The following is a 24,352-nucleotide window of genomic DNA, read 5'->3' as shown; positions in this document are numbered from 1 at the left end:
GACATTATCTTTGCAACTTAGTTGTTTTCTCCCTTTCCACTGTAGAGCATGTGCAGAAACCTTGTAATTTGTACCATTTACTATAAAAAATCAAGTTCAGGACATTTTTTAATCTGAAATAATCACAACTCATTTACATAAGTTTAATTCATTCTCAGAACGTCACAGGTCTCAACTTTACTCTCAAGTATACTATATTAGTGTATACTAAATAATTAATCTTATAGTACTCGTGGACATAGTAACTGTCCATTTTTTTTAAAACTAATTTGCACATTCAGTATATTAGGATATAGTAAGTCTGTTAAGGGTTAGTGAGCATATAACATACAGTACAGAGGGGGAGACTAAGGATCACCTACTAACATCAAAACATCACCAATAACCTCAGAACCAATGTCTGTCAAAAGATTATATTACCAATTTAAGGTATAACATGCCACTCAAGTTAGTGGCCAGGGTGAAAAACTGCATTCAAATGTCAGAGTTCAAATATCAGAGTCAAATATTACAGAGTTCAAGTTTGAACATGGGTAGAAAAATATGTCAAATACAAAAGGTTTGAAATATTTACATTTTGGTTAAAAGGAGGGCCCGGATTTTCCTGACGAGGGATTGGACCAGGGAAAACTCCAGGTCCTATACCTTCCTAGTTCAGTCAAGTTTTCAGAAAACCCAGGCCCTGGTTATAACACCTTATAAAACTGCTTTGATCTTCAGCGGTGCTCCGTCATGATGAGGTGAAGCTCATGACGCAAGCATCTCTCATTGCAGACCTGGCAGTCCTCACCGCTACAGTCTCTCTCTGTAGCTCCCTCAGTCTCTTCTCCATTTCTGGAAAAGGGGAGATAAAAAAAACAGGGCATCAAGGTGACAGCAGTTCGCTGGGCTCTGTCTGACTACTGGCCAGTGGGTGTGACTGATCAGGGTACGAGCCCAGAGGGTCTCCTGCATGCCACATGACTATGTTAGCCCATCGAGCTAAAGCCTATGTAACAGTATAACTTTAGACCGTCCCCTCGCCCATACCCGGGCGCGAACCAGGGACCCACTGCACACAAAAGTCACCCACGAAGCATTGTTACCCATCGCTCCACAAAAGCAGCGGGGAACCACTACTTCAAGGTCTCAGAGCAAGTGACGTCACCGATTGAAATGCTATTTAGCGCGCACCGCTAACTAAGCTAGCCGTTTCACATCCGTTACACCTAGGCATTAGCTCGGGAAGATATTCTTCAGGTGTCAGGCAAGGTTACTTGTACTTCCGAACCAGAATTCCGATGAGGAGCTAACTTATGGGGACTTTATTCCATGCACCACAAAGTGTGTCTTTTGTCCTTAAAGGAAAATTCCACCCAAAAACTATCTTCTGGTATTTGTTTCATTGGTCCATTGTTGACATAGTCCCCAAATGATTTACTTTTTTCAATTTTTCAAGATATGTAACTTTCAAAATATAGAAAACATCCCCTTTGAAACATTCACATCTTGAAAACTTGTTTGCTGACAAGCAAAACATTTTGGGGATGTTAATATACTTTACCTTGATCTCTTTTGGTAAAGATCTCTGGCAGCATCCCAGAGGCCTCCAGCACTTTCAGGGTGAGGTTGAAATCTGTGAACACAGGAAATTATTGAGGTTAATATTGTTACGTTCCCCAGTTTCTGTGTTGTGAGTTTGTATGTGTGTTTTTCAGTCTGGCTTCCTGAATTCCAAGCAGCTGATTGGAGCTCTGACCCCACCCTCTCGTCAGGGGATTCAGCTGTCTGCAATTACCAACTCCTTCTGCAGCTTGAAAAGCCAGTGTTCCTTTGTATGTCCTGTGTTGGTTGTTAGTCTGGTAAATTTGTTGTAAAGTATTTTGTAGCCGTAACTTCTGAGGTACGTGTAACAGTTTAGCTAACGCCCCTTTCCTCGCCCCTACCTGGGCTCGAACCAGGGACCCTCTGCACACATCAACAACTGACACCCACGAAGCATAGTTACCCATCACTCCACAAAAACCGCTGCCCTTGCAGAGCAAGGGGAACAACTACTTAAAGGTCTCAAAGCGAGTGACGTCACCGATTGAAAAGCTCTTAGCGCGCACCCCACTAACTAGCTATCCATTTCACATCGGTTACATATGCCAAAAGGACTTAAGTGTTTTTGATTATTGAAAGGGTTCACTTTACATGAGTAATTATTCTGTTTTTGTTCCCAGGTTTGTTCCCAGGAGGAAGGGGAAGGCACCTAGGGAGTGTACAGGCAAGAGGCCTGCGGGTATACATATACCCATAGTATATTCACTGTCTAGGCACACTAGGTAATACCTGTGTGGACCACCCCCTGTATTTTGGTTAGCGCCCCAGGTGGCGTTAAGAACAGGTAGGTAGGACTAACTTTCTTTGCTTTGGTTCCATCCAGCCCCCTTTCCCCACATTTACAGTGTTAAGGAAATAAATTCCCTGTTAACGGTATTATTCTCTGCCTGTCATCGTTACCCACAATCACATACCTCTTTCACTCCACAGGAAGTTGTGTTCCCTCCTCCAAGAAACGTACGTAACATAATGGGGGCTCATCCGAGATTTGAACCCGGGACCTCTCGCACCCCCAAGTGAGAATCATACCCCTATACTGACACTAACATGAAAATGTATTACAAGCACACGTCCAACAAGGAGCAGTACTACAGTTGACAAGTGCACTTTGAAAACATGCATGCTCCAGTTTAGTTAGCCGACAACGGTACCAAACCGTTTTATCGATAAGGAGTCGGCCGTATCATTCCATTTAGTGTCCTTTTATTCCTCGTGTTCAGTCTCACCTTCCTCGCTGGCCTGCTGGGATGCAATCCTCTCAGTGATGATGCTGAGGCGGGAGGCGAACTCCGAGAAGATGAATTGTGTGCAGCCTGCCTGGTGGCACTTCTTGAAAAACTGTGAAGCCAGACTAGTATTGGACCCAGAACCAGATGAGCCAGGAGGCCCCGAATCCCCAGGTGACCCTGAACCACAGCTGGAGTCTGGGGATGGAACAGAAAGGGGAAGAGTCAACTCCTGTTAAGTGTACATTGGATATGTAAATATGTAGGTAAATCAATCATCATCCAAATGCTACCGCAAATTATTTTCACTTGCTTCACCGTTTAGTTTAGTGCAAACATTCACTGTAGTCCCAACTCCCCCCACACACCTGTTTGGTCTGGGAGGAGGGAGTCCAGTTGTTCTACTTTGATGATGGACAGATGGCTCTTGGAGGACTGCCCAGACAGAAAGGAAGAGGTTTGAGTAGAAGAAATGAGGAGTAAAGGTGCTGTAGCTTAGCCTGGTCCCAGATCGGTTTGTGCCATCATGCCACTCTGTCATGTCAAGCATCATTTTTGGAGTGACAAGAAGTTGAATGATAACAGAAACGGACTGGCACCCAGGCTAACTGCAGCTAACTACAAGAGTAAAAGAAAACTTACTCGTTTGAGCAACGCTTTCCCAACTCACCTCCCCATTCTCAAATGCTGGTCCCTCAAGTCCATACTGAAACTCAAACTGCTCTGGAGCCCCACCTACAGCATAAAATAATCAGTATATGAGAGACAACCACAATATTCTTCTTATGAGACAATCTGAAAGTCCACACATTTGACTACACGGGACATCTTGGATTGAAACTTAATACAACAACAGAAACCAACCTTCTGTCAAGGCTACCTCTGAAGTATTGGGTTCTTGCCTGGGGGATGTTAAGAACATTAAGAACACAGAAATACAAAGTTAAACCATTAGAACACAATGTACAGTCTGGCAAAGGCTTGGCCATTAAAAAAAACTAAAATCACACATTTTATATGAACTAAATATATAACTAGTCTGTCAGATTTGATTATGGTCTCTGACAATCTAATACAGTAGGCCTACACAAACGTGTTACCATTGTTTAAACTTCCAATAAACATGATACACTGAATTGGGGTGCTGTCAATGTGTTGACTCCTAGTTGAACCCCTCCTACCAAAACCAATGAGTAAACTGACATTATTAAAATGCAGAGCTTTGTTGTACATGTTTCGTGTGCTGCTATTTTGGCCGGGTCTCTTGCAAAATAGATGTTTAATCTCAATGACACTAACCTGGTAAAAGTCAATTAAAGTACCCACTTTGACATCCCTCTTTTAGGGTGTGGCTCCTCATCCTCATGTGTGCTCTTCTTGGACAGGGTCTTCTCTTCCTTTATTGGAGCTTCTGTTTTGCTGTACTTCAACGACTGAAAAATCATTCATACCACATAACCATTAACAAAACACATTATGGTATGTCATGTTCCAAATCAGATTGACTATTAACCATGTGAATTTATGCAGCAGAAAGCACTAGTGGGCATAACACGCTGAACACAAATACAAAATGCAACATGTAAAGTGATGAGCTGAATTTTTTTTACATCTATTTTTCCATATGCACAAAAAGCTTATTTCTCTCAATTTGTGCACAAATTTGTTTACATCTCTGTTAGTAAGCATTTCTACTTTATCAAGATATGCCACATCTGTATGGTAGATGGACTATTAAGAAGCTGATTAAACAGCATGATCATTACACAGGTGGGGACAATGAAAGGCCACTAACATATGCAGTTGTCACACCACCACACCTGCATAGCCATGTGAAATCCATAGATTAGGGCCTAAAATACAGTTACTTATATGAACTGTAACTCAGTAAAATCATTGCATGAGGTGTTTATATTTTTGTTCAGTATGTTGTCGCCCACCAGATGTATACCAAAACAAGTGGTTGAGCTGTTTTTTTGTTTTAAAATTGTACATGTTGTCCCTGAAGATTTTATTGGGTGGTTTTATAGACTACCCGTAAAACTTTAATAGCCCGGGCATTTATTTACTTCAATCACTGAACACAACCGCCGCGTATTAGAGACAGGCATCTAATTGAGCCTTTTATTTACTTTACCCCCCCAAATATAATTTAGAGCACAGCAAACACATACAAAATGGACTCCAGCCATTATCACCTTGCTGTAGCTTCATTCACCTCAGTCAATATGGGATTTAACAGTCGACAACATGTCACACAATAATTAGATGCTATGAACTCGCTCAGCACCGGGATTAAAACTAGTTTAGATTCATGTCACATCAAACAGCAGTTACTTAGTCAAAGTCACTGCAGCAAGGAAAATTGGTGGTGTGACGTCATCGCAGCAATGGCAAAATGTCACATAGCGACAAATCAAAGCACCAATAGCTGATCTCAATGAAAAATAGTTGTCGAACCATAAAGCCAGCCAGCCAGCCATAGTTGGTTGTTTAGTAACCATGGGGCAAAACCGATGGGGTTGGCTTAAATTGTCAAAAACATGTGAACTTTATTTTGTCTCCAATGTTTATTGAAAACAAATACGCTTGCACAATGAGCACTTGTCTCATATACATTGTTAGTTGTTGGTTTTATTTATTTAACTATGAAAGTAAGTTAAAAACAAATTCTTATTTGCAATGACGGCCTACCCTGGCCAAACTCTAACCCAGACGACGCTGGGCCAATTGTGCACCGCCCCATGGGACTCCCAATCGAACCAGGGTGTGTAGTGACCTCTCTAGCATTGAGATGCAGTGCCTTAGACTACTGTGCCACACGGGAGCGATGGTTACGTAGCTAGCGAATTTTTTCAATATTATGGTATCAAGAACGAGATAAAACTGGCAGAAATGAGCAAGCTATGATTCCCCACACGGAGTTCATTGATGCTAGCAATCTGGCCATCCAAAAACACAACATAAGGACTTCTGCCCATTGAACCTGTAGTCAACTAACCCATCTAGCTGTACAGACAGCCTTGCCTCATGTTTCTAGGCGTCCACATGGTCCTAAAGTCACCTAACAATACCGCTAAACTGTATTTGCCTTTAAAACCGGGATTGGAATGATAAGAGTAGCCTATTTTAAATGGTTAAACTAGGGTATGTCGACTATTAAAAGGGACAGTTAGGCGGTTATTTGAGACAACGTTTCATTTCAGTTTTACCGGTACGCTAATAACATGTACTAATATCCAATGGACAAACTAACATGGTGGATGATGATAATAATAGCTCTCTACTTTACCCCGACGGTCGTTTTTGATTTACGACCCAAAGCTTCTGTTACGGTGGCTGGGTGCTTGTATTTGATGTGGTTTAACATGCGGCCGTTGTTGTATCGGAGTATTGCTTTGCAAAGCCGACATATACACATAACAATGAAATGAAATACATCTAAGATGTGCTACTTTGAACACGTCACATCGCTTCCGTTTTATGTTGTGACAGCTTTTATCTAGTCAAAACCTTTCCTTTAGATCTCTGCTGCACTAGCCAAATTAGCAAGTTAAAAAACACTATTTAGAGTGCGGTTTTAACCGAAGGTCAACTCGATAAGAATAACCGGTTAGATAGCAAAATATATACTTTTTCCCGGCTGGCATTTTCAAGCGGATATCCGCAAATCCATGTAACGGAAATGTGCGCATGATTATTGAATCAATAGTCATGAATTAATATAACTCCAAGAACTTCATTGGTCGTCTCAAATATAGCTCTTAACATCAGAACATGTATAGCTATTTGGTGCCGACTCTTATACCTGCGGTCTCTTGGGCGCTCCAATATCTATAGCTCCATTGCTTTTGTCTGGTTACCAGCACAGCGTCAGAAAAGACGGATGTCTCAAATTTGTTCTGGTAACGTTAGTCCTTTTCGGAGGTCCAGTTTACCTGATGCCGAGACTCTAAATGCCTTTTCATGCCACTGGTGCTACCTCCTTTACATCTGATATTCCGGTCGCAGTGTTTACATTTTGCCAGTGCCGCTTCTATTCTGTCGAAGCTGTGCCACACAGCTGAACCAAAGCTGGGTGAACTTGGTGTAGACATTGTGAATGAAGAAAACAAATAAACCACCAGAGTAACCTACGGGTTACCTTTACCAAAAGAGCTGCGTGAATGTGAGCGCAGATACTGTATATAATGACGAGATGGTTTGGTCTCCGCCCTAACAATGGAAGTCGTTGTCCCAAAGGCGGGAATGTAGTCGGTTTATCGCTGTATTCCCGCGGACAGATTTTGACGGGAATGAACCCTCTCGCTTCCTCTCTGGTGTGAGTGACCAAAGATTTTCTATTATTTCGACAAGATAGTCGAGTGACCACTAACAATGGAAATACATATAATCAAATATGGAATACAGGCAAGATCAGGTGGTACCATTCTAGCAAATGAGAGGGCAGATCCGCGTGTGAACAAGATGCACAACTCCGATAGTTATCAGTGCATTCGTAACAACCTAACCATTACTAAACTTCGTTTCGATCAAATACGCCTCAAGTAGCAAGCAACTTTCGTTGACCAAAATCGACACTCACTGACCTCCATAAAAAAATCCCACTTGTGGTCTTATTTTCGTGGACACATTTTGTGCGGCGTAAACCCTTTCACTACGCTTCTTCCTCTCGGATGACCAAACGTCGCCTATTTACCGTACTAACTGCACTTGGGATCAAAACTAATGACGCATTCTGAATGTATGACAACCTCTGAGTAATTACGGTAGGCCTTACAAGCGGAGCAAGAAGAGAAACTTGTCTTTGACCAGTCCAGACGTTGTTTATGAGTTTGCCTAAGAATTAAATAAAACACTTACAGGATTCTTACCTCTAACGTTCGCCATCAGCTCTCGCTGCGTTTTGATGTCTTAGCGACAGATCCTTTCTAAATGTCTCAACGTGGATGTTGTGCTACCGCTCGTCCGCTTCAGAACAGCGCACACAGCTTGCATGTCACACTTTCGGAAGATATGTCATTGAAATATCTCCACGTGTGACTTATATATTTTTTACGGTCTCTGCTTCTACATCCCATATCTCACAACTGCTGGTTCTTAGTGTAATGGAAGGATCATTTGAGCTATCAACTGCAGTCTTTGGTGGCCGTCTGGATCTGCGACATTTCATTGCGCATGTGCTGGGATTAAAGGTTAACGTTTTCACACCTCCACATAGCCGACACATACAAAAGCAACGCTTTTAAAATAATAAATCAAGTATTCTGCTTGACAATAGCACGCATTTTATTTTAAGTCTCACACGCACATAAACGAGTCCAATTTGAGCCCCCTCAAAATAAAATAAAAATCATAACCGCACAAACTGATCTATCGGACCCGACTGCAAACCGCCATTAGGAAAGACTGCTACTCCAACCCGAACCATGTGGAATTGAACCGACGGCCACAACCCGAACTAACCACCTTTGTCCTTCCGGCTGCGCATTTTAAACTCCACGTTTTCCACTACTGTGCAATCTATAGACGTCTTACCGTGCATTTCTCTATGTGTTTTTTCAAGCTGGAAGTGCCTGTTCTATGGCTGTCATAAGCTAACACCCGCTTGCACTTTTTGCATGCTGCGAATCCATCCACATGTTGTTTGTCAGCGTTAACGATTACTCCAAAATGATCCCATACATTTGATTTAACTCGTGCCCTGTTTTTCACGATTCTGAGCTCCCTATTTTTAATCTTTTGGGTCAAATTCTGGTTTTCTGTGGTATGTTTTTTGCTTTCCATTTTTTCGGTCTTCTCTGGCTGTGCGGGTAGGGTTATCCTGTGGGTTGTTTTCACTGTGTCTGCGCGCTGCATGTGATTTAAACTACCGTAGCAAAGAATAGTTTAGCTGTAGGCTTCGAAACGCATTCTAGAATGACATTTACAAGCAATACAAAACCCGATAAGATGCAATACACACACTTTACAGTGTTAATTTGAGCACTTTTTGGTTGATCTCGGGCTCTATTAGCCCTTGACTCTCAGTTGCATTATATTACACTAGTCATTGGACAAATGCGTATTTTGTAGGGGGAGATTTAAGAGCCCAGATGCCTGGTCTGAACATTAACACCTATCACATGTGGTACAGTTTTGGAAGCATAAGGACATTATCTTTATCAGCTAGAAAACAAAAAGTTGAATTGATACAAATGTATGGGGTTAGTGTCCCCCCACGGGCATATCGCCATGTTACAGCACTTTAACGGAGAACGGTGCTAATTAGCTGTCTCGCCTACTCTGGAAGTGCAGTTTCGTTGGATGGAGGCACCCATAGCTGTATGGATCTATTCAAATCTGCTACAGTAAGTGTATTTTTTTTATTTTAAGTATTCTTTCTCGCTATAAGGGCCATATGTTTCGAAAGCTGTATTACAAGGGAGACAAGACAATGGTCTCAGACTAGACGTAACGTAGTAAACGTAAATCGGGAAAAGGCAGAACGCCGCCTAGAGTTTGAGAGCAAGGGCTCTATTCAACCTGTAGCGCCGAAGATCCTCTTTATAGCGAGATTGAAAATTAATAGCAATGTTCCCATTGTCACGGAGACGGCATTCACGGGTAAACACAACATATGTAGGCTCAATCGGAAACTACCTTTGTTAACGCAGGTGTTTCGATACTTGGGCGATAAGATTTTAATCCAGCCCTTAAGGCTCTATTCAATCATATCTGCTTTAGTCGATATCCGCATAGTGTTTCTGTTGGAGGTGGAACTGCATTAAGAGCTGTCAATCAACAAGTGGCTGTTGGCATTGTATCTAAAGTGGACAATGCTAATTGGCTGCACAGTTACATTTGGAGAAAGTCCATATAGAGAGAGGACTCATCTTTGTATCTGTGCAAATATAGCCTCAATACTGTCAGTCACTATATCCATTTGAAGTAGTCAATTTTCTTCTCCACAACAGGCTGATCCCCCTTGATCACCAGGAGGGATTCAGCCAATGAAGTTCATTTTAGTCACATCAACTTTTTATTGCCCAATTAACCTGTAGTCACTCTGCCATCAACCAAATGTTTTCAGGGATACCACTAATTCAACCTAACCCAATTTACCTTTCCCCTGAAAACCTCACTGTCCAACAGGCAGCTTTCAAATACACAGTAACTCCTCAGTGTCCAACAGGCAGCTTTCAACTACACAGTAACTCCTCACTGTCCAACAGGCAGCTTTCTAATACACAGTAACTCCTCACTGTCCAACAGGCAGCTTTCTAATACACAGTAACTCCTCACTGTCCAACAGGCAGCTTTCAACTACACAGTAACTCCTCACTGTCCAACAGGCAGCTTTCAACTACACAGTAACTCCTCACTGTCCAACAGGCAGCTTTCAACTACACAGTAACTCCTCACTGTCCAACAGGCAGCTTTCAAATACACAGTAACTCCTCAGTGTCCAACAGGCAGCTTTCAACTACACAGTAACTCCTCACTGTCCAACAGGCAGCTTTCTAATACACAGTAACTCCTCACTGTCCAACAGGCAGCTTTCTAATACACAGTAACTCCTCACTGTCCAACAGGCAGCTTTCAACTACACAGTAACTCCTCACTGTCCAACAGGCAGCTTTCAACTACACAGTAACTCCTCACTGTCCAACAGGCAGCTTTCAACTACACAGTAACTCCTCACTGTCCAACAGGCAGCTTTCAAATACACAGTAACTCCTTACTGTCCAACAGGCAGCTTTCAAATACACAGTAACTCCTCACTGTCCAACAGGCAGCTTTCAAATACACAGTAACTTCTCTCTGTCCAACAGGCAGCTTTCAACTACACAGTAACTCCTCACTGTCCAACAGGAAGCTTTCAACTACACAGTAACTCATCACTGTCCAACAGGCAGCTTTCAAATACACAGTAACTCCTCACTGTCCAACAGGCAGCTTTCAAATACACAGTTACCCCTCACTGTCCCACAGGCAACAAGATAGTCATAGGCCTACCATAGGTCATACTGGTGACAGAATTGTAACAGTGACACAGGCCTACAGTACAACAAGAACGGGTACTTCAAAAACACATTGTAGAACACTACATCAATGAATTGATGCTGTCATAACTCAGAACAGTAAATAAATACAATTCACTATCCATTTAACAAACATTTTCCTTTTTAACAAAATATTACAGGCTACAGAGATGGGCTCCTGGATCACCTCAAGGTCACCCTTGATCGAGCACCGCATATGTGGAAGCTGTGCATCCCAGGACCCCTGTCGGCCCAGTGTGAGAGGCCTGACAAGGAGGCGGGCCTAGCTATTTGTCTCCCATGTCAATCTTGAGGGTAACTGAAGCCTGCTTGATTGAAGTGGGGTATGCGGGTCCCCATCAATCTCTGTAGGTGGTTGAGTTTTCTAAAGTCAAAGTAAATCACGTTTACGTGATGACATCACACTTTGTATTGTTTCTTCAAGCATTCGGACAGGAGTGCAGCGTTACAAATTGTATGAGTCAAAGGGTCCTGCACACTGTTGGGTGGCCGGGTGCCCATATAAGGCATATGGCTCTAAAATATTTCTTAAATGTCAAATGATGTCTCATCATTATTTCTCATCATCATTTATGTTGATCAATATTTCGGTTGTGCTGGCCTAATTTGTAAATGATTAAATACATGTCTGATCAATACATACAATTCTGAATATATTGTTATTTATAATGCTAATGAAGAGGCACCAATAAATTGTCCAGTACACTCATTATATGCTGTTTTCATATACATACCTTTATGTCTACGCTTCTAAGGTGTCTCGGGCTTTACTAATTATTGTGAAGAAATGTATTCTGTAATTAGTTACAAAACAATAGTCTGACTAAACTTCATATGGAGAAAAGGAATGCTGTATTCTATTTTGGAAACATCTGTCTTTGTTATTGGACTCATATATGCATAATCACAGTGCATCTGTACACCAAGAATGATATGTAAATGTGAAACATGTCAAGAACATGAGCCAGTTCTCTTGGTCATGAGAGCATTTTGCAGAGAAAATGGGTTGTGAATTACAATTTAGGTAAGGATTGTTTACCTTGTTACCAGGTGACGACCAGAAGGGCGTTTTCAAAGAGCTCTCATTCAAGGCGAGCTCATGAATATAAGCTCTCCTCCCACTCAGCCTGTTCTTTCAGACTTCCAGATAGTTCGGCATGAGAGAGAGTACAATTTCTTCAATTCTGAGCATTTTAATGGTGTAAAAATATTACGGGGGATGTTTTTGTCATGCAAAGGCTATTTTTGCTTGGGAAATAGGATGATTTAGGAGAAATTGTAGAAATAGGCAGGGTTTAGGGTCATCATTAGTTGACACAAAGTCCTTTTTAATACAAAAAAACAGACAATGCTGACAGAATTTCTGATTTCTTAAAGAAAATAGTGAGGTAATAAACAATATCTTTATAAATGATTGTAAAGCAATAAATAATTTAAGACTATATACTGGATACTGAGTTATTAACAAAAGGAGCAAAGTTCACAGTACACATGGAGAAATGCCTGTAAAATGACTAGCATATATCCCAAGTCATGTTTAATACATGTGTGACTGGACAGCATACATCCCAAGTCATGTTTAATACATGTGTGACTGGACAGCATACATCCCAAGTCATGTTTAATACATGTGTGACTGGACAGCATACATCCCAAGTCATGTTTAATACATGTGTGACTGGACAGCCTATACCCAAAGTCATGTTTAATACATGTGTGACTGGACAACATACATCCCAAGTCATGTTTAATACATGTGTGACTGGACAGCCTATACCCAAAGTCATGTTTAATACATGTGTGACTGGACAGCCTATACCCAAAGTCATGTTTAATACATGTGTGACTGGACAGCCTATACCCAAAGTCATGTTTAATACATGTGTGACTGGACAGCCTATACCCAAAGTCATGTTTAATACATGTGTGACTGGACAGCCTATACCCAAAGTCATGTTTAATACATGTGTGACTGGACAGCCGTAGGAGTGGATGAAAAAGGGATCTCAAAGTTATTTGACGAGGACAACCAACAGTGAATACTGTGTCTGCTCTGTCTGAATCACAGGAGGTTGGAGGCACCTTAATTGGGGAGGACAAGGCTCAAAGTAATGGCTGGAACTGAATAAATGGTTTCCATGCATTTGATACTATTCCATTCATTACATTCCAGGCCTTTTTATGAGTAGTCCTCCCCTCAGCAGCCTCCTGTGGTCTGAGTCATACAAAACTAATGTTGTAGGACAGGGTAAGCTAATTAAGAGGACAAGGGGGTGGAAGGCCAAGCAAGATAGAAATAGTAGAGAGAGATTACATTACAGAGATAGAAATATGTAGAATAACATGTTTATCAAAGTACATAACTAGTCATTCACATCCCTCAGCTTTCAAATACACAGTTACCCCCACTGTCCAACAGGCAATAAGATAGTCATAGGCCTACCATAGGTCATACTGGTTACTTCCATGGTCACATGTTTGAGGTGACTGGTAACACTCATCGAGCAACAATCTGAAAAGCTAAACAAGGTATACTTTACATTCATTGCATTCATAATCTTTTTTATTTACAATAACTTTCTATTTGAAAAATACGAAGAGTCTTGTCTATTTCTAGACAGTCAAAGCTACCATGATGTGGACCAACAGAACTATAACAGTGACACAGGCCTACAGTACAACAAGACCGGTCAACACGATCCATGTCATTACTGACACCTGATCAGATTCATAGAATTAGAATTCTAATTCATTCTAGAATGTTATTCAAATTCTATTGGTTATGCCAGGTTCCAGCTTGTCCATAGCATTTTGTCTGCCGTAGTGCCATTGATATTAGCCTGCCTCAGGTCTGCTTGCACAGCTGACGGTCAGATCTAGGAACAGTTCACCCTCCATCAATCCTAGACCTCATACTCCACTTGCTCATCCTGTGGATGTGTGGATAGATGGATGAATGTAGCTTCTTTCTACAAACACTGCTCTGTGTCTCTACAATTACACCAGGGCACCAGATCCATTCTCTAATCAATGACACTACTATCTATAGACTGGTCACTGGAACATTGGCATTAGTTGGCATTTTCTTGAAGTGGCTGACCAGCATCCTAATCCAGGGGCTTGCCTCTGGGTAAGGAGAGGCTAAATTGGGTTTTGGGTGGGGGAGAAAGTACTGCTTTGTTGGGGGAGCCACCAGCTGGTGCTGTAGCTTTCGGCTCTGGAGACCAGTGGCGGCCTGATGTGGCCAGGGAAGGGTTCAGGGCTTGATGTCAAAGGAGCTGGTGTTGGTCTCACAGCAGCTGGATGAAGTGCTGAGGTTCCCTGAGCCACTGCCCTCTGTATATATATATATATATATATATATATATATATATATATATATATATATATATATACATACATACAGGGAGAGAGAGGTTAGAGGAGATGGCTTAGGAGAGATGCTCACACACAGAGAGGTTAGAGGAGATGGCGTAGAAGAGATACACACACATACACACACACACATAATTGTACCTAGATGGAGAGGAGGTTGTACCTGAGCTGGTGAGAGACTGGCAAGACGTGGACTCTCCAATCAGGGTGTCAAGGTTGGCAGCAGCCACCCAGCCCTCCTGCTTAGTCTTCAGATTCTTCACAAACCTACAGAAACACACACAACCCCGTCAGCCCAATCAGCACTTAGCTACCTTTGCTACCTACTATGATGTGTCCTAATGAATATTACCCTGCTGGAATAGACTAGTGTGATAGTGTGATTGTGTGAAACCCAGTGTCGAGGTAATATCCTCACCACTGGCCATCTTCTCCCTCCTTGATCAGCTGAACTGTTTCACCACTCTTGACTGACAGATCCTGGGTGCTGCACTTCTCATAGTCAGACATCACTGTGTACTTCCCTGCACACTGCACACCGTCAAGATAGGGTGTTACATTGTATGTACGATTGTAAACTATTCTTTTAAAACGGTTTGTACGTGGCGCTACAAAACAGCTTGGAGTTGATGACAATCATCACACAGATACACACTCACCAGTTTCTTTCCCCCCTCGTCCTCAGGGTCGGAGGTTAGGGGCTCTTCAGTGCTAGAGTACCCATCATTCTCCTCGTTGGCATCCAATGAGAGAGAGCCCTTGGTCCATCCTAGAGGAGGAAGGGAGAGAGGGGACATAAGAGTATGGTGTGGAGAGAGAGCGAGAGAGAGACACACACACACACACACACACACACACACACACACACACACACACACACACACACACACACACACACACACACACACACACACACACACACACACACACACACACACACACACACACACACACACACACACACACACACAGAGAGTGAGAGCAGGCATTGCAGCAACTTCTGCTTGACCAGATACAGTCAGTGACGGGGTGGACCGCAATCAGAGAGAACAGGACCAAGTCTAGTGGAACTCAACCATAAAGCCATCAGTGAGCCTACAGTAATCGTGCTGGACCATTCAGAACCGCAACACCACTAAGCAACCAGGAAAGTGCCCGTTTCTTGATAAATATATTGCATGTGCATACACACACTCAGGCCTGGGAACACAGTGTGTAGGGAGTGAGAGAGACGAGGGGCAAACCTCTCAAGGAAATTTGGCAGCCATTTTGTGATCATTCCACATTTCAATAGTCTAAACCAGTCCAGTCGAGTGCTGTACGGTTACCTCTCCTCTTGGTCTGTAAGAGACTGGAGGTGCTGAGCCACCTGACTCGGCCCAGGTGGAGGTGAGCGTAAGGGCCTGGGTCTGAGAGAGAGATAGATACACACGACCGCAATGAAACACAGTCAAAGGGATAGACCGCAGCGAACGTGCTCAACCACTGTAAATGACCGAGCGTGGTAACTACGACTACTGTTGCCTGTCAGTCAACACAATGTGTCATACATTCCCTGATGAACCATGTTCTCTTTGTCTGAGGGGAGAAACTGCCGTGTGTAAAAAAATCACCCTGACCAACCACGGTCGAAAGGATCAAATACAGTGACCGTGGTCGACCACAGAGTCAGGGAATAGAGTTATTATGGGATGGTGTACCTTTGAAGCCGAACGGAGTGGGATCACTCTTTATCTCATGACGTTTGGTTTTATGGTCAGGGCTTGTGGGAGAACCTAGCCGAATAGAAGAGAAGAGAGTGAAGAGGAGCAGCTAGACACTATCAGGAAGTAGAAATCAGTAGTATCACATCTTTAAAGTGGAAGTTACAGGAAGTATGTCTACTCTGTCAGTAGTAGCACATCTTTAAAGTGGAAGTTACAGGAAGTATGTCTACTCTGTCAGTAGTAGCACATCTTTAAAGAGGAAGTTACAGGAAGTATGTCTACTCTGTCAGTAGTAGCACATCTTTAAAGAGGAAGTTACAGGAAGTATGTCTACTCTGTCAGTAGTAGCACATCTTTAAAGAGGAAGTTACAGGAAGTATGTCTACTCTGTCAGTAGTAGCACATCTTTAAAGAGGAAGTTACAGGAAGTATGTCTACTCTGTCAGTAGTAGCACATATTTAAAGTGGAAGTTACAGGAAGTATGTCTACTCTGTCAGTAGTAGCACATCTTTAAAGTGGAAGTTACAGGAAGTATGTCTACTCTGTCAGTAGTAGCACATCTTTAAAGTGGAAGTTACAGGAAGTATGTCTACTCTGTCAGTAGTAGCACATCTTTAAAGAGGAAGTTACAGGAAGTATGTCTACTCTGTCAGGAGTAGCACATATTTAAAGAGGAAGTTACAGGAAGTATGTCTACTCTGTCAGTAGTAGCACATCTTTAAAGAGGAAGTTACAGGAAGTATGTCTACTCTGTCAGTAGTAGCACACACCACAGGGGTGAAAAACAGAGATACAGGGTCTGAAGCGGTCAATTTACTATCAGCTACAGTATAGCTCTAATTGGTCGGCTAAAGCTATGGGCCGAAGTTACCTCTCTAGACGCTAATCTGTACCTGGCAGAGAGAGAGGCATCCTGGGTAAAGTTAAGCTTTTTTTGTCAGGAGGTGAGAAGTCTGTGGAAGGAAGCATGCCATTTTTTTCATGTTGTATTCTACAGTGCTGACATTGGCCTTGTAAAGCCCTGTCATGATGTAGTAACATAAAGTATTATGGCAGCCCCTGGTGGCGAGACAGTGCTATTACCTTTGCTGAAGTTGCTGAAGCCCTGCAAGGTAAAACGCTTTTTAGCCACTGCTGCTCTGTTAAAGGTAGGACTGGTCACTGCCCCGTCTGGGCCAGGAGAAGGAGAGGAGCAGGGTAGAGAGGGCAGGAGGGAGAGGAGCAGGGTAGAGAGGGCAGGAGGGAGAGGAGCAGGGTAGAGAGGGCAGGAGGGAGAGGCGAGTAGGATGAGAAACAGAAGAGTGACAGGAAGAGGCATGCGAGTAATAATAAAAGGGAGCAAAAGATAGAAAGTGCAGTGATGAGAGAAAGACATCCAAAATAGAAAGAAGAGACCACATAGGGAAAAAGGTGTAAGAGGGGAAAGTGAAGAGAAAGATTAGTCATCTCATCAAAGAGGGAGAAGCAAAGTTTAGTAAAGTGTAAAAGTCAGAAGGTAGTGTTGTTTAGATTAACAAGGGGAGCTTTAGTAAAGTGATAAGTATTAGACACATGTGAGAGTAAAAAAAATAGTGCTGAATTTAGCATTAGACCCAGTTGAAAAGTGGTGTTCTGAGCTGGGTTTGCGTTATACAGCTGACGCTCCTACCCTCCCACCCCCCCTCTCTGTTCACCTTTGGTTATTGGGGAGGAGTTAGCGTCGGGGCTGCTGGGTTCTCCCTTCTTCACTTTCATGCTCCTCTCCCCTCTTCTAAATGAACTGGGGGAAACAGGAGGATGAAACAGTCAGAAACACACTGCAACCCACAGAGGGGACACAACATGTTGTGTTCAGGTTATAACTATGATCAATCCTGCACCCACAAAACCCAGAACCATGTGATTTATACGAGACATACTAGACTGGAAAATAAATCCTTCTCATTGGTGCAAGAGAGGCGAAGACAAGTTGCTTGGCCACCCAGACTCCTTGTTCCGGCCAAACGCTATGTCATGCCTACGTACGTTAGTGTCTTCTCCACAATCAGTCTGGATCTAAGTACCTCCCTGACCCAATTGTCATACTTGACGAAAAGTAAAGATGCCTTAATAGAAAATGACTCAAGTAAAAGTGAAAGTCACCCAGTAAAATACTACTTGATTAAAAGTCTAAGTATTTGGATTTAAATATACTTACTTATCAAAATAAAATGTAATTGCGAAAATAAACTAAAGTATCAAAAGTAAAAGTATGAATAATTTCACATTCCTTAAATTATTAAGCCGGTGGTTCCCAACCTTTGTCAGTTACTGTACCACCAACTGAATGTTACTCTGTACCACCAACTGAATGTTACTCTGTACCACCAACTGAATGTTACTCTATACCACCAACTGAATGTTACTCTGTACCACCAACTGAATGTTACTCTGTACCACCAACTGAATGTTGCTCTGTACCACCAACTGAATGTTACTCTGTACCACCAACTGAATGTTACTCTATACCACCAACTGAATGTTACTCTGTACCACCAACTGAATGTTACTCTGTACCACCAACTGAATGTTACTCTGTACCACCAACTGAATGTTACTCTGTACCACCAACTGAATGTTACTCTGTACCACCAACTGAATGTTACTCTGTACCACCAACTGAATGTTACTCTGTACCACCAACTGAATGTTACTCTATACCACCAACTGAATGTTACTCTGTACCACCAACTGAATGTTACTCTGTACCACCAACTGAATGTTACTCTGTACCACCAACTGAATGTTACTCTGTACCACCAACTGAATGTTACTCTGTACCACCAACTGAATGTTACTCTGTACCACCAACTGAATGTTACTCTGTACCACCAACTGAATGTTACTCTGTACCACCAACTGAATGCTGCTCTGTACCACCAACTGAATGTTACTCTGTACCACCAACTGAATGTTACTCTGTACCACCAAAGGAATGCTGCCCTGTACCACCAACTGAATGTTACTCTGTACCACCAACTGAATGTTACTCTGTACCACCAAAGGAATGCTGCCCTGTACCACCAACTGAATGTTACTCTGTACCACCAACTGAATGTTGCTCTGTACCACCAACTGAATGTTACTCTGTACCACCAACTGAATGTTACTCTGTACCACCAACTGAATGTTACTCTGTACCACCAACTGAATGTTACTCTATACCACCAACTGAATGTTACTCTGTACCACCAACTGAATGTTACTCTGTACCACCAACTGAATGTTGCTCTGTACCACCAACTGAATGTTATTCTGTACCACCAACTGAATGTTACTCTGTACCACCAACTGAATGTTACTCTGTACCACCAACTGAATGTTACTCTGTACCACCAACTGAATGTTACTCTGTACCACCAACTGAATGTTACTCTGTACCACCAACTGAATGTTACTCTGTACCACCAACTGAATGTTACTCTGTACCACCAACTGAATGTTACTCTATACCACCAACTGAATGTTACTCTGTACCACCAACTGAATGTTACTCTGTACCACCAACTGAATGTTGCTCTGTACCACCAACTGAATGTTACTCTGTACCACCAACTGAATGTTACTCTGTACCACCAACTGAATGTTGCTCTGTACCACCAACTGAATGTTACTCTGTACCACCAACTGAATGTTACTCTGTACCACCAACTGAATGTTACTCTGTACCACCAACTGAATGTTACTCTATACCACCAACTGAATGTTACTCTGTACCACCAACTGAATGTTACTCTGTACCACCAACTGAATGTTACTCTGTACCACCAACTGAATGTTACTCTGTACCACCAACTGAATGTTACTCTGTACCACCAACTGAATGTTACTCTGTACCACCAACTGAATGTTACTCTATACCACCAACTGAATGTTACTCTGTACCACCAACTGAATGTTACTCTGTACCACCAACTGAATGTTGCTCTGTACCACCAACTGAATGTTACTCTGTACCACCAACTGAATGTTACTCTGTACCACCAACTGAATGTTGCTCTGTACCACCAACTGAATGTTACTCTGTACCACCAACTGAATGTTACTCTGTACCACCAACTGAATGTTGCTCTGTACCACCAACTGAATGTTACTCTGTACCACCAACTGAATGTTACTCTGTACCACCAACTGAATGTTACTCTGTACCACCAACTGAATGTTACTCTATACCACCAACTGAATGTTACTCTGTACCACCAACTGAATGTTACTCTGTACCACCAACTGAATGTTGCTCTGTACCACCAACTGAATGTTACTCTGTACCACCAACTGAATGTTACTCTGTACCACCAACTGAATGTTACTCTGTACCACCAACTGAATGTTACTCTGTACCACCAACTGAATGTTACTCTGTACCACCAACTGAATGTTACTCTGTACCACCAACTGAATGTTACTCTGTACCACCAACTGAATGTTACTCTGTACCACCAACTGAATGTTACTCTGTACCACCAACTGAATGTTACTCTGTACCACCAACTGAATGTTACTCTATACCACCAACTGAATGTTACTCTGTACCACCAACTGAATGTTACTCTGTACCACCAACTGAATGTTGCTCTGTACCACCAACTGAATGTTACTCTGTACCACCAACTGAATGTTACTCTGTACCACCAACTGAATGTTGCTCTGTACCACCAACTGAATGTTACTCTGTACCACCAACTGAATGTTACTCTGTACCACCAACTGAATGTTACTCTATACCACCAACTGAATGTTACTCTGTACCACCAACTGAATGTTACTCTGTACCACCAACTGAATGTTACTCTGTACCACCAACTGAATGTTACTCTGTACCACCAACTGAATGTTACTCTGTACCACCAACTGAATGTTACTCTATACCACCAACTGAATGTTACTCTGTACCACCAACTGAATGTTACTCTGTACCACCAACTGAATGTTGCTCTGTACCACCAACTGAATGTTACTCTGTACCACCAACTGAATGTTACTCTGTACCACCAACTGAATGTTGCTCTGTACCACCAACTGAATGTTACTCTGTACCACCAACTGAATGTTACTCTGTACCACCAACTGAATGTTACTTTGTACCACCAACTGAATGTTACTCTGTACCACCAACTGAATGTTGCTCTGTACCACCAACTGAATGTTACTCTGGACCACCAACTGAATGTTACTCTGTACCACCAACTGAATGTTACTCTGTACCACCAACTGAATGTTACTCTGTACCACCAACTGAATGTTACTCTGTACCACCAACTGAATGTTACTCTGTACCACCAACTGAATGTTACTCTGTACCACCAACTGAATGCTGCTCTGTACCACCAACTGAATGTTACTCTGTACCACCAACTGAATGTTACTCTGTACCACCAAAGGAATGCTGCCCTGTACCACCAACTGAATGTTACTCTGTACCACCAACTGAATGTTACTCTGTACCACCAAAGGAATGCTGCCCTGTACCACCAACTGAATGTTACTCTGTACCACCAACTGAATGTTGCTCTGTACCACCAACTGAATGTTACTCTGTACCACCAACTGAATGTTACTCTGTACCACCAACTGAATGTTACTCTATACCACCAACTGAATGTTACTCTGTACCACCAACTGAATGTTACTCTGTACCACCAACTGAATGTTACTCTGTACCACCAACTGAATGTTACTCTGTACCACCAACTGAATGTTACTCTGTACCACCAACTGAATGTTACTCTGTACCACCAACTGAATGTTACTCTGTACCACCAACTGAATGTTACTCTGTACCACCAACTGAATGTTACTCTGTACCACCAACTGAATGTTACTATGTACCACCAACTGAATGTTACTCTGTACCACCAACTGAATGTTACTCTGTACCACCAACTGAATGTTGCTCTGTACCACCAACTGAATGTTACTCTGTACCACCAACTGAATGTTACTCTGTACCACCAAAGGAATGCTGCCCTGTACCACCAACTGAATGTTACTCTGTACCACCAAAGGAATGCTGCCCTGTACCACCAACTGAATGTTACTCTGTACCACCAAAGGAATGCTGCCCTGTACCACCAACTGAATGCTGCTCTGTACCACCAACTGAATGTTACTCTGTACCACCAACTGAATGTTACTCTGTACCACCAACTGAATGTTACTCTGTACCACCAACTGAATGCTGCTCTGTACCACCAACTGAATGTTACTCTGTACCACCAAAGGAATGCTGCCCTGTACCACCAACTGAATGTTACTCTGTACCACCAAAGGAATGCTGCCCTGTACCACCAACTGAATGTTACTCTGTACCACCAAAGGAATGCTGCCCTGTACCACCAACTGAATGCTGCTCTGTACCACCAACTGAATGTTACTCTGTACTACCAACTGAATGTTACTCTATACCACCAACTGAATGTTACTCTATACCACCAACTGAATGTTACTCTATACCACCAACTGAATGTTACTCTATACCACCAACTGAATGTTACTCTGTACCACCAACTGAATGTTACTCTGTACCACCAACTGAATGTTACTCTATACCACCAACTGAATGTTACTCTGTACCACCAACTGAATGTTACTCTGTACCACCAACTGAATGTTGCTCTGTACCACCAACTGAATGTTACTCTGTACCACCAACTGAATGTTACTCTGTACCACCAACTGAATGTTGCTCTGTACCACCAACTGAATGTTACTCTGTACCACCAACTGAATGTTACTCTGTACCACCAACTGAATGTTACTCTATACCACCAACTGAATGTTACTCTGTACCACCAACTGAATGTTACTCTGTACCACCAACTGAATGTTACTCTGTACCACCAACTGAATGTTACTCTGTACCACCAACTGAATGTTACTCTGTACCACCAACTGAATGTTACTCTATACCACCAACTGAATGTTACTCTGTACCACCAACTGAATGTTACTCTGTACCACCAACTGAATGTTGCTCTGTACCACCAACTGAATGTTACTCTGTACCACCAACTGAATGTTACTCTGTACCACCAACTGAATGTTGCTCTGTACCACCAACTGAATGTTACTCTGTACCACCAACTGAATGTTACTCTGTACCACCAACTGAATGTTACTTTGTACCACCAACTGAATGTTACTCTGTACCACCAACTGAATGTTGCTCTGTACCACCAACTGAATGTTACTCTGGACCACCAACTGAATGTTACTCTGTACCACCAACTGAATGTTACTCTGTACCACCAACTGAATGTTACTCTGTACCACCAACTGAATGTTACTCTGTACCACCAACTGAATGTTACTCTGTACCACCAACTGAATGTTACTCTGTACCACCAACTGAATGCTGCTCTGTACCACCAACTGAATGTTACTCTGTACCACCAACTGAATGTTACTCTGTACCACCAAAGGAATGCTGCCCTGTACCACCAACTGAATGTTACTCTGTACCACCAACTGAATGTTACTCTGTACCACCAAAGGAATGCTGCCCTGTACCACCAACTGAATGTTACTCTGTACCACCAACTGAATGTTGCTCTGTACCACCAACTGAATGTTACTCTGTACCACCAACTGAATGTTACTCTGTACCACCAACTGAATGTTACTCTATACCACCAACTGAATGTTACTCTGTACCACCAACTGAATGTTACTCTGTACCACCAACTGAATGTTACTCTGTACCACCAACTGAATGTTACTCTGTACCACCAACTGAATGTTACTCTGTACCACCAACTGAATGTTACTCTGTACCACCAACTGAATGTTACTCTGTACCACCAACTGAATGTTACTCTGTACCACCAACTGAATGTTACTCTGTACCACCAACTGAATGTTACTATGTACCACCAACTGAATGTTACTCTGTACCACCAACTGAATGTTACTCTGTACCACCAACTGAATGTTGCTCTGTACCACCAACTGAATGTTACTCTGTACCACCAACTGAATGTTACTCTGTACCACCAAAGGAATGCTGCCCTGTACCACCAACTGAATGTTACTCTGTACCACCAAAGGAATGCTGCCCTGTACCACCAACTGAATGTTACTCTGTACCACCAAAGGAATGCTGCCCTGTACCACCAACTGAATGCTGCTCTGTACCACCAACTGAATGTTACTCTGTACCACCAACTGAATGTTACTCTGTACCACCAACTGAATGTTACTCTGTACCACCAACTGAATGCTGCTCTGTACCACCAACTGAATGTTACTCTGTACCACCAAAGGAATGCTGCCCTGTACCACCAACTGAATGTTACTCTGTACCACCAAAGGAATGCTGCCCTGTACCACCAACTGAATGTTACTCTGTACCACCAAAGGAATGCTGCCCTGTACCACCAACTGAATGCTGCTCTGTAC

At 42.6% G+C, this 24,352-nt stretch overlaps 2 protein-coding genes and 1 long non-coding RNA gene across 18 annotated transcripts in view; 1 reads left to right on the top strand and 2 right to left on the bottom strand.

The window, feature by feature from the left end:
* Positions 1-90: 90 nt before the first annotated feature.
* On the bottom strand, positions 91-8,597 carry LOC118366757 (uncharacterized). Of its 8 annotated transcripts, none has more exons than XM_035749399.2 (8): positions 8,349-8,597; positions 4,137-4,243; positions 3,675-3,712; positions 3,481-3,545; positions 3,179-3,245; positions 2,811-3,008; positions 1,544-1,615; positions 91-834 (listed from the first exon to the last, which is right to left on the bottom strand). In XM_035749399.2, the coding sequence occupies exons 1-8, from the start codon at positions 8,595-8,597 to the stop codon at positions 731-733; spliced, it is 900 nt and encodes a 299-aa protein (XP_035605292.2). In that variant the 3' UTR covers positions 91-730. The 8 variants fall into 8 exon arrangements, with proteins under 8 accessions (XP_035605292.2, XP_035605296.1, XP_035605298.1 ...); XM_035749403.2 differs by lacking the exon at positions 8,349-8,597 and adding an exon at positions 7,674-8,131; XM_035749405.2 differs by lacking the exon at positions 8,349-8,597 and adding an exon at positions 7,685-8,131.
* Positions 8,598-8,604: 7 nt separating this feature from the next.
* Positions 8,605-11,735, top strand: LOC118366759 (uncharacterized). Its single transcript, XR_004822033.2, has 2 exons — positions 8,605-9,160; positions 10,996-11,735. It is a non-coding gene; the product is annotated as an uncharacterized LOC118366759 (long non-coding RNA).
* A 427-nt stretch (positions 11,736-12,162) lies between these two features.
* Positions 12,163-24,352, bottom strand: part of LOC118376230 (guanine nucleotide exchange factor DBS-like) — a 113,048-nt gene continuing 100,858 nt past the window's right edge. For 6 of the 9 annotated variants that reach the window (XM_052493206.1, XM_052493211.1, XM_052493205.1 and 3 more), the window contains 7 exons: positions 17,611-17,696; positions 17,021-17,107; positions 15,931-16,005; positions 14,890-14,999; positions 14,649-14,761; positions 14,394-14,497; positions 12,163-14,191 (listed from right to left, as the gene is read on the bottom strand). In XM_052493206.1, the coding sequence (XP_052349166.1) occupies positions 14,112-14,191; positions 14,394-14,497; positions 14,649-14,761; positions 14,890-14,999; positions 15,931-16,005; positions 17,021-17,107; positions 17,611-17,696 (655 nt within the window). In that variant the 3' untranslated portion in view covers positions 12,163-14,111. The remainder of the gene's footprint in view (positions 14,192-14,393; positions 14,498-14,648; positions 14,762-14,889; positions 15,000-15,930; positions 16,006-17,020; positions 17,108-17,610; positions 17,697-24,352) is intronic. The other 3 variants (XR_008089841.1, XM_052493210.1, XM_052493212.1) reach the window with 3 other exon arrangements.

This window comes from Oncorhynchus keta, chromosome 34 (assembly GCF_023373465.1).
Source record: "Oncorhynchus keta strain PuntledgeMale-10-30-2019 chromosome 34, Oket_V2, whole genome shotgun sequence".
In the NCBI taxonomy this organism is placed as follows: Eukaryota; Metazoa; Chordata; class Actinopteri; order Salmoniformes; family Salmonidae; genus Oncorhynchus; species Oncorhynchus keta.
This window is presented reverse-complemented; position numbering and strand designations above follow the sequence as displayed.

Excerpts from the sequence above, each read along its gene's own strand:
- LOC118366757 (XM_035749399.2), bottom strand. The coding sequence starts at position 8,597 with ATGGAAAGCAAAAAACATACCACAGAAAACCAGAATTTGACCCAAAAG. Across the intron at positions 4,244-8,348 it reads AACACATAGAGAAATGCACG|TCGTTGAAGTACAGCAAAAC; the intron begins GTAAGACGTCTA and ends ATGATTTTTCAG. Across the intron at positions 3,713-4,136 it reads CCTAAAAGAGGGATGTCAAA|GCAAGAACCCAATACTTCAG; the intron begins GTGGGTACTTTA and ends AACATCCCCCAG.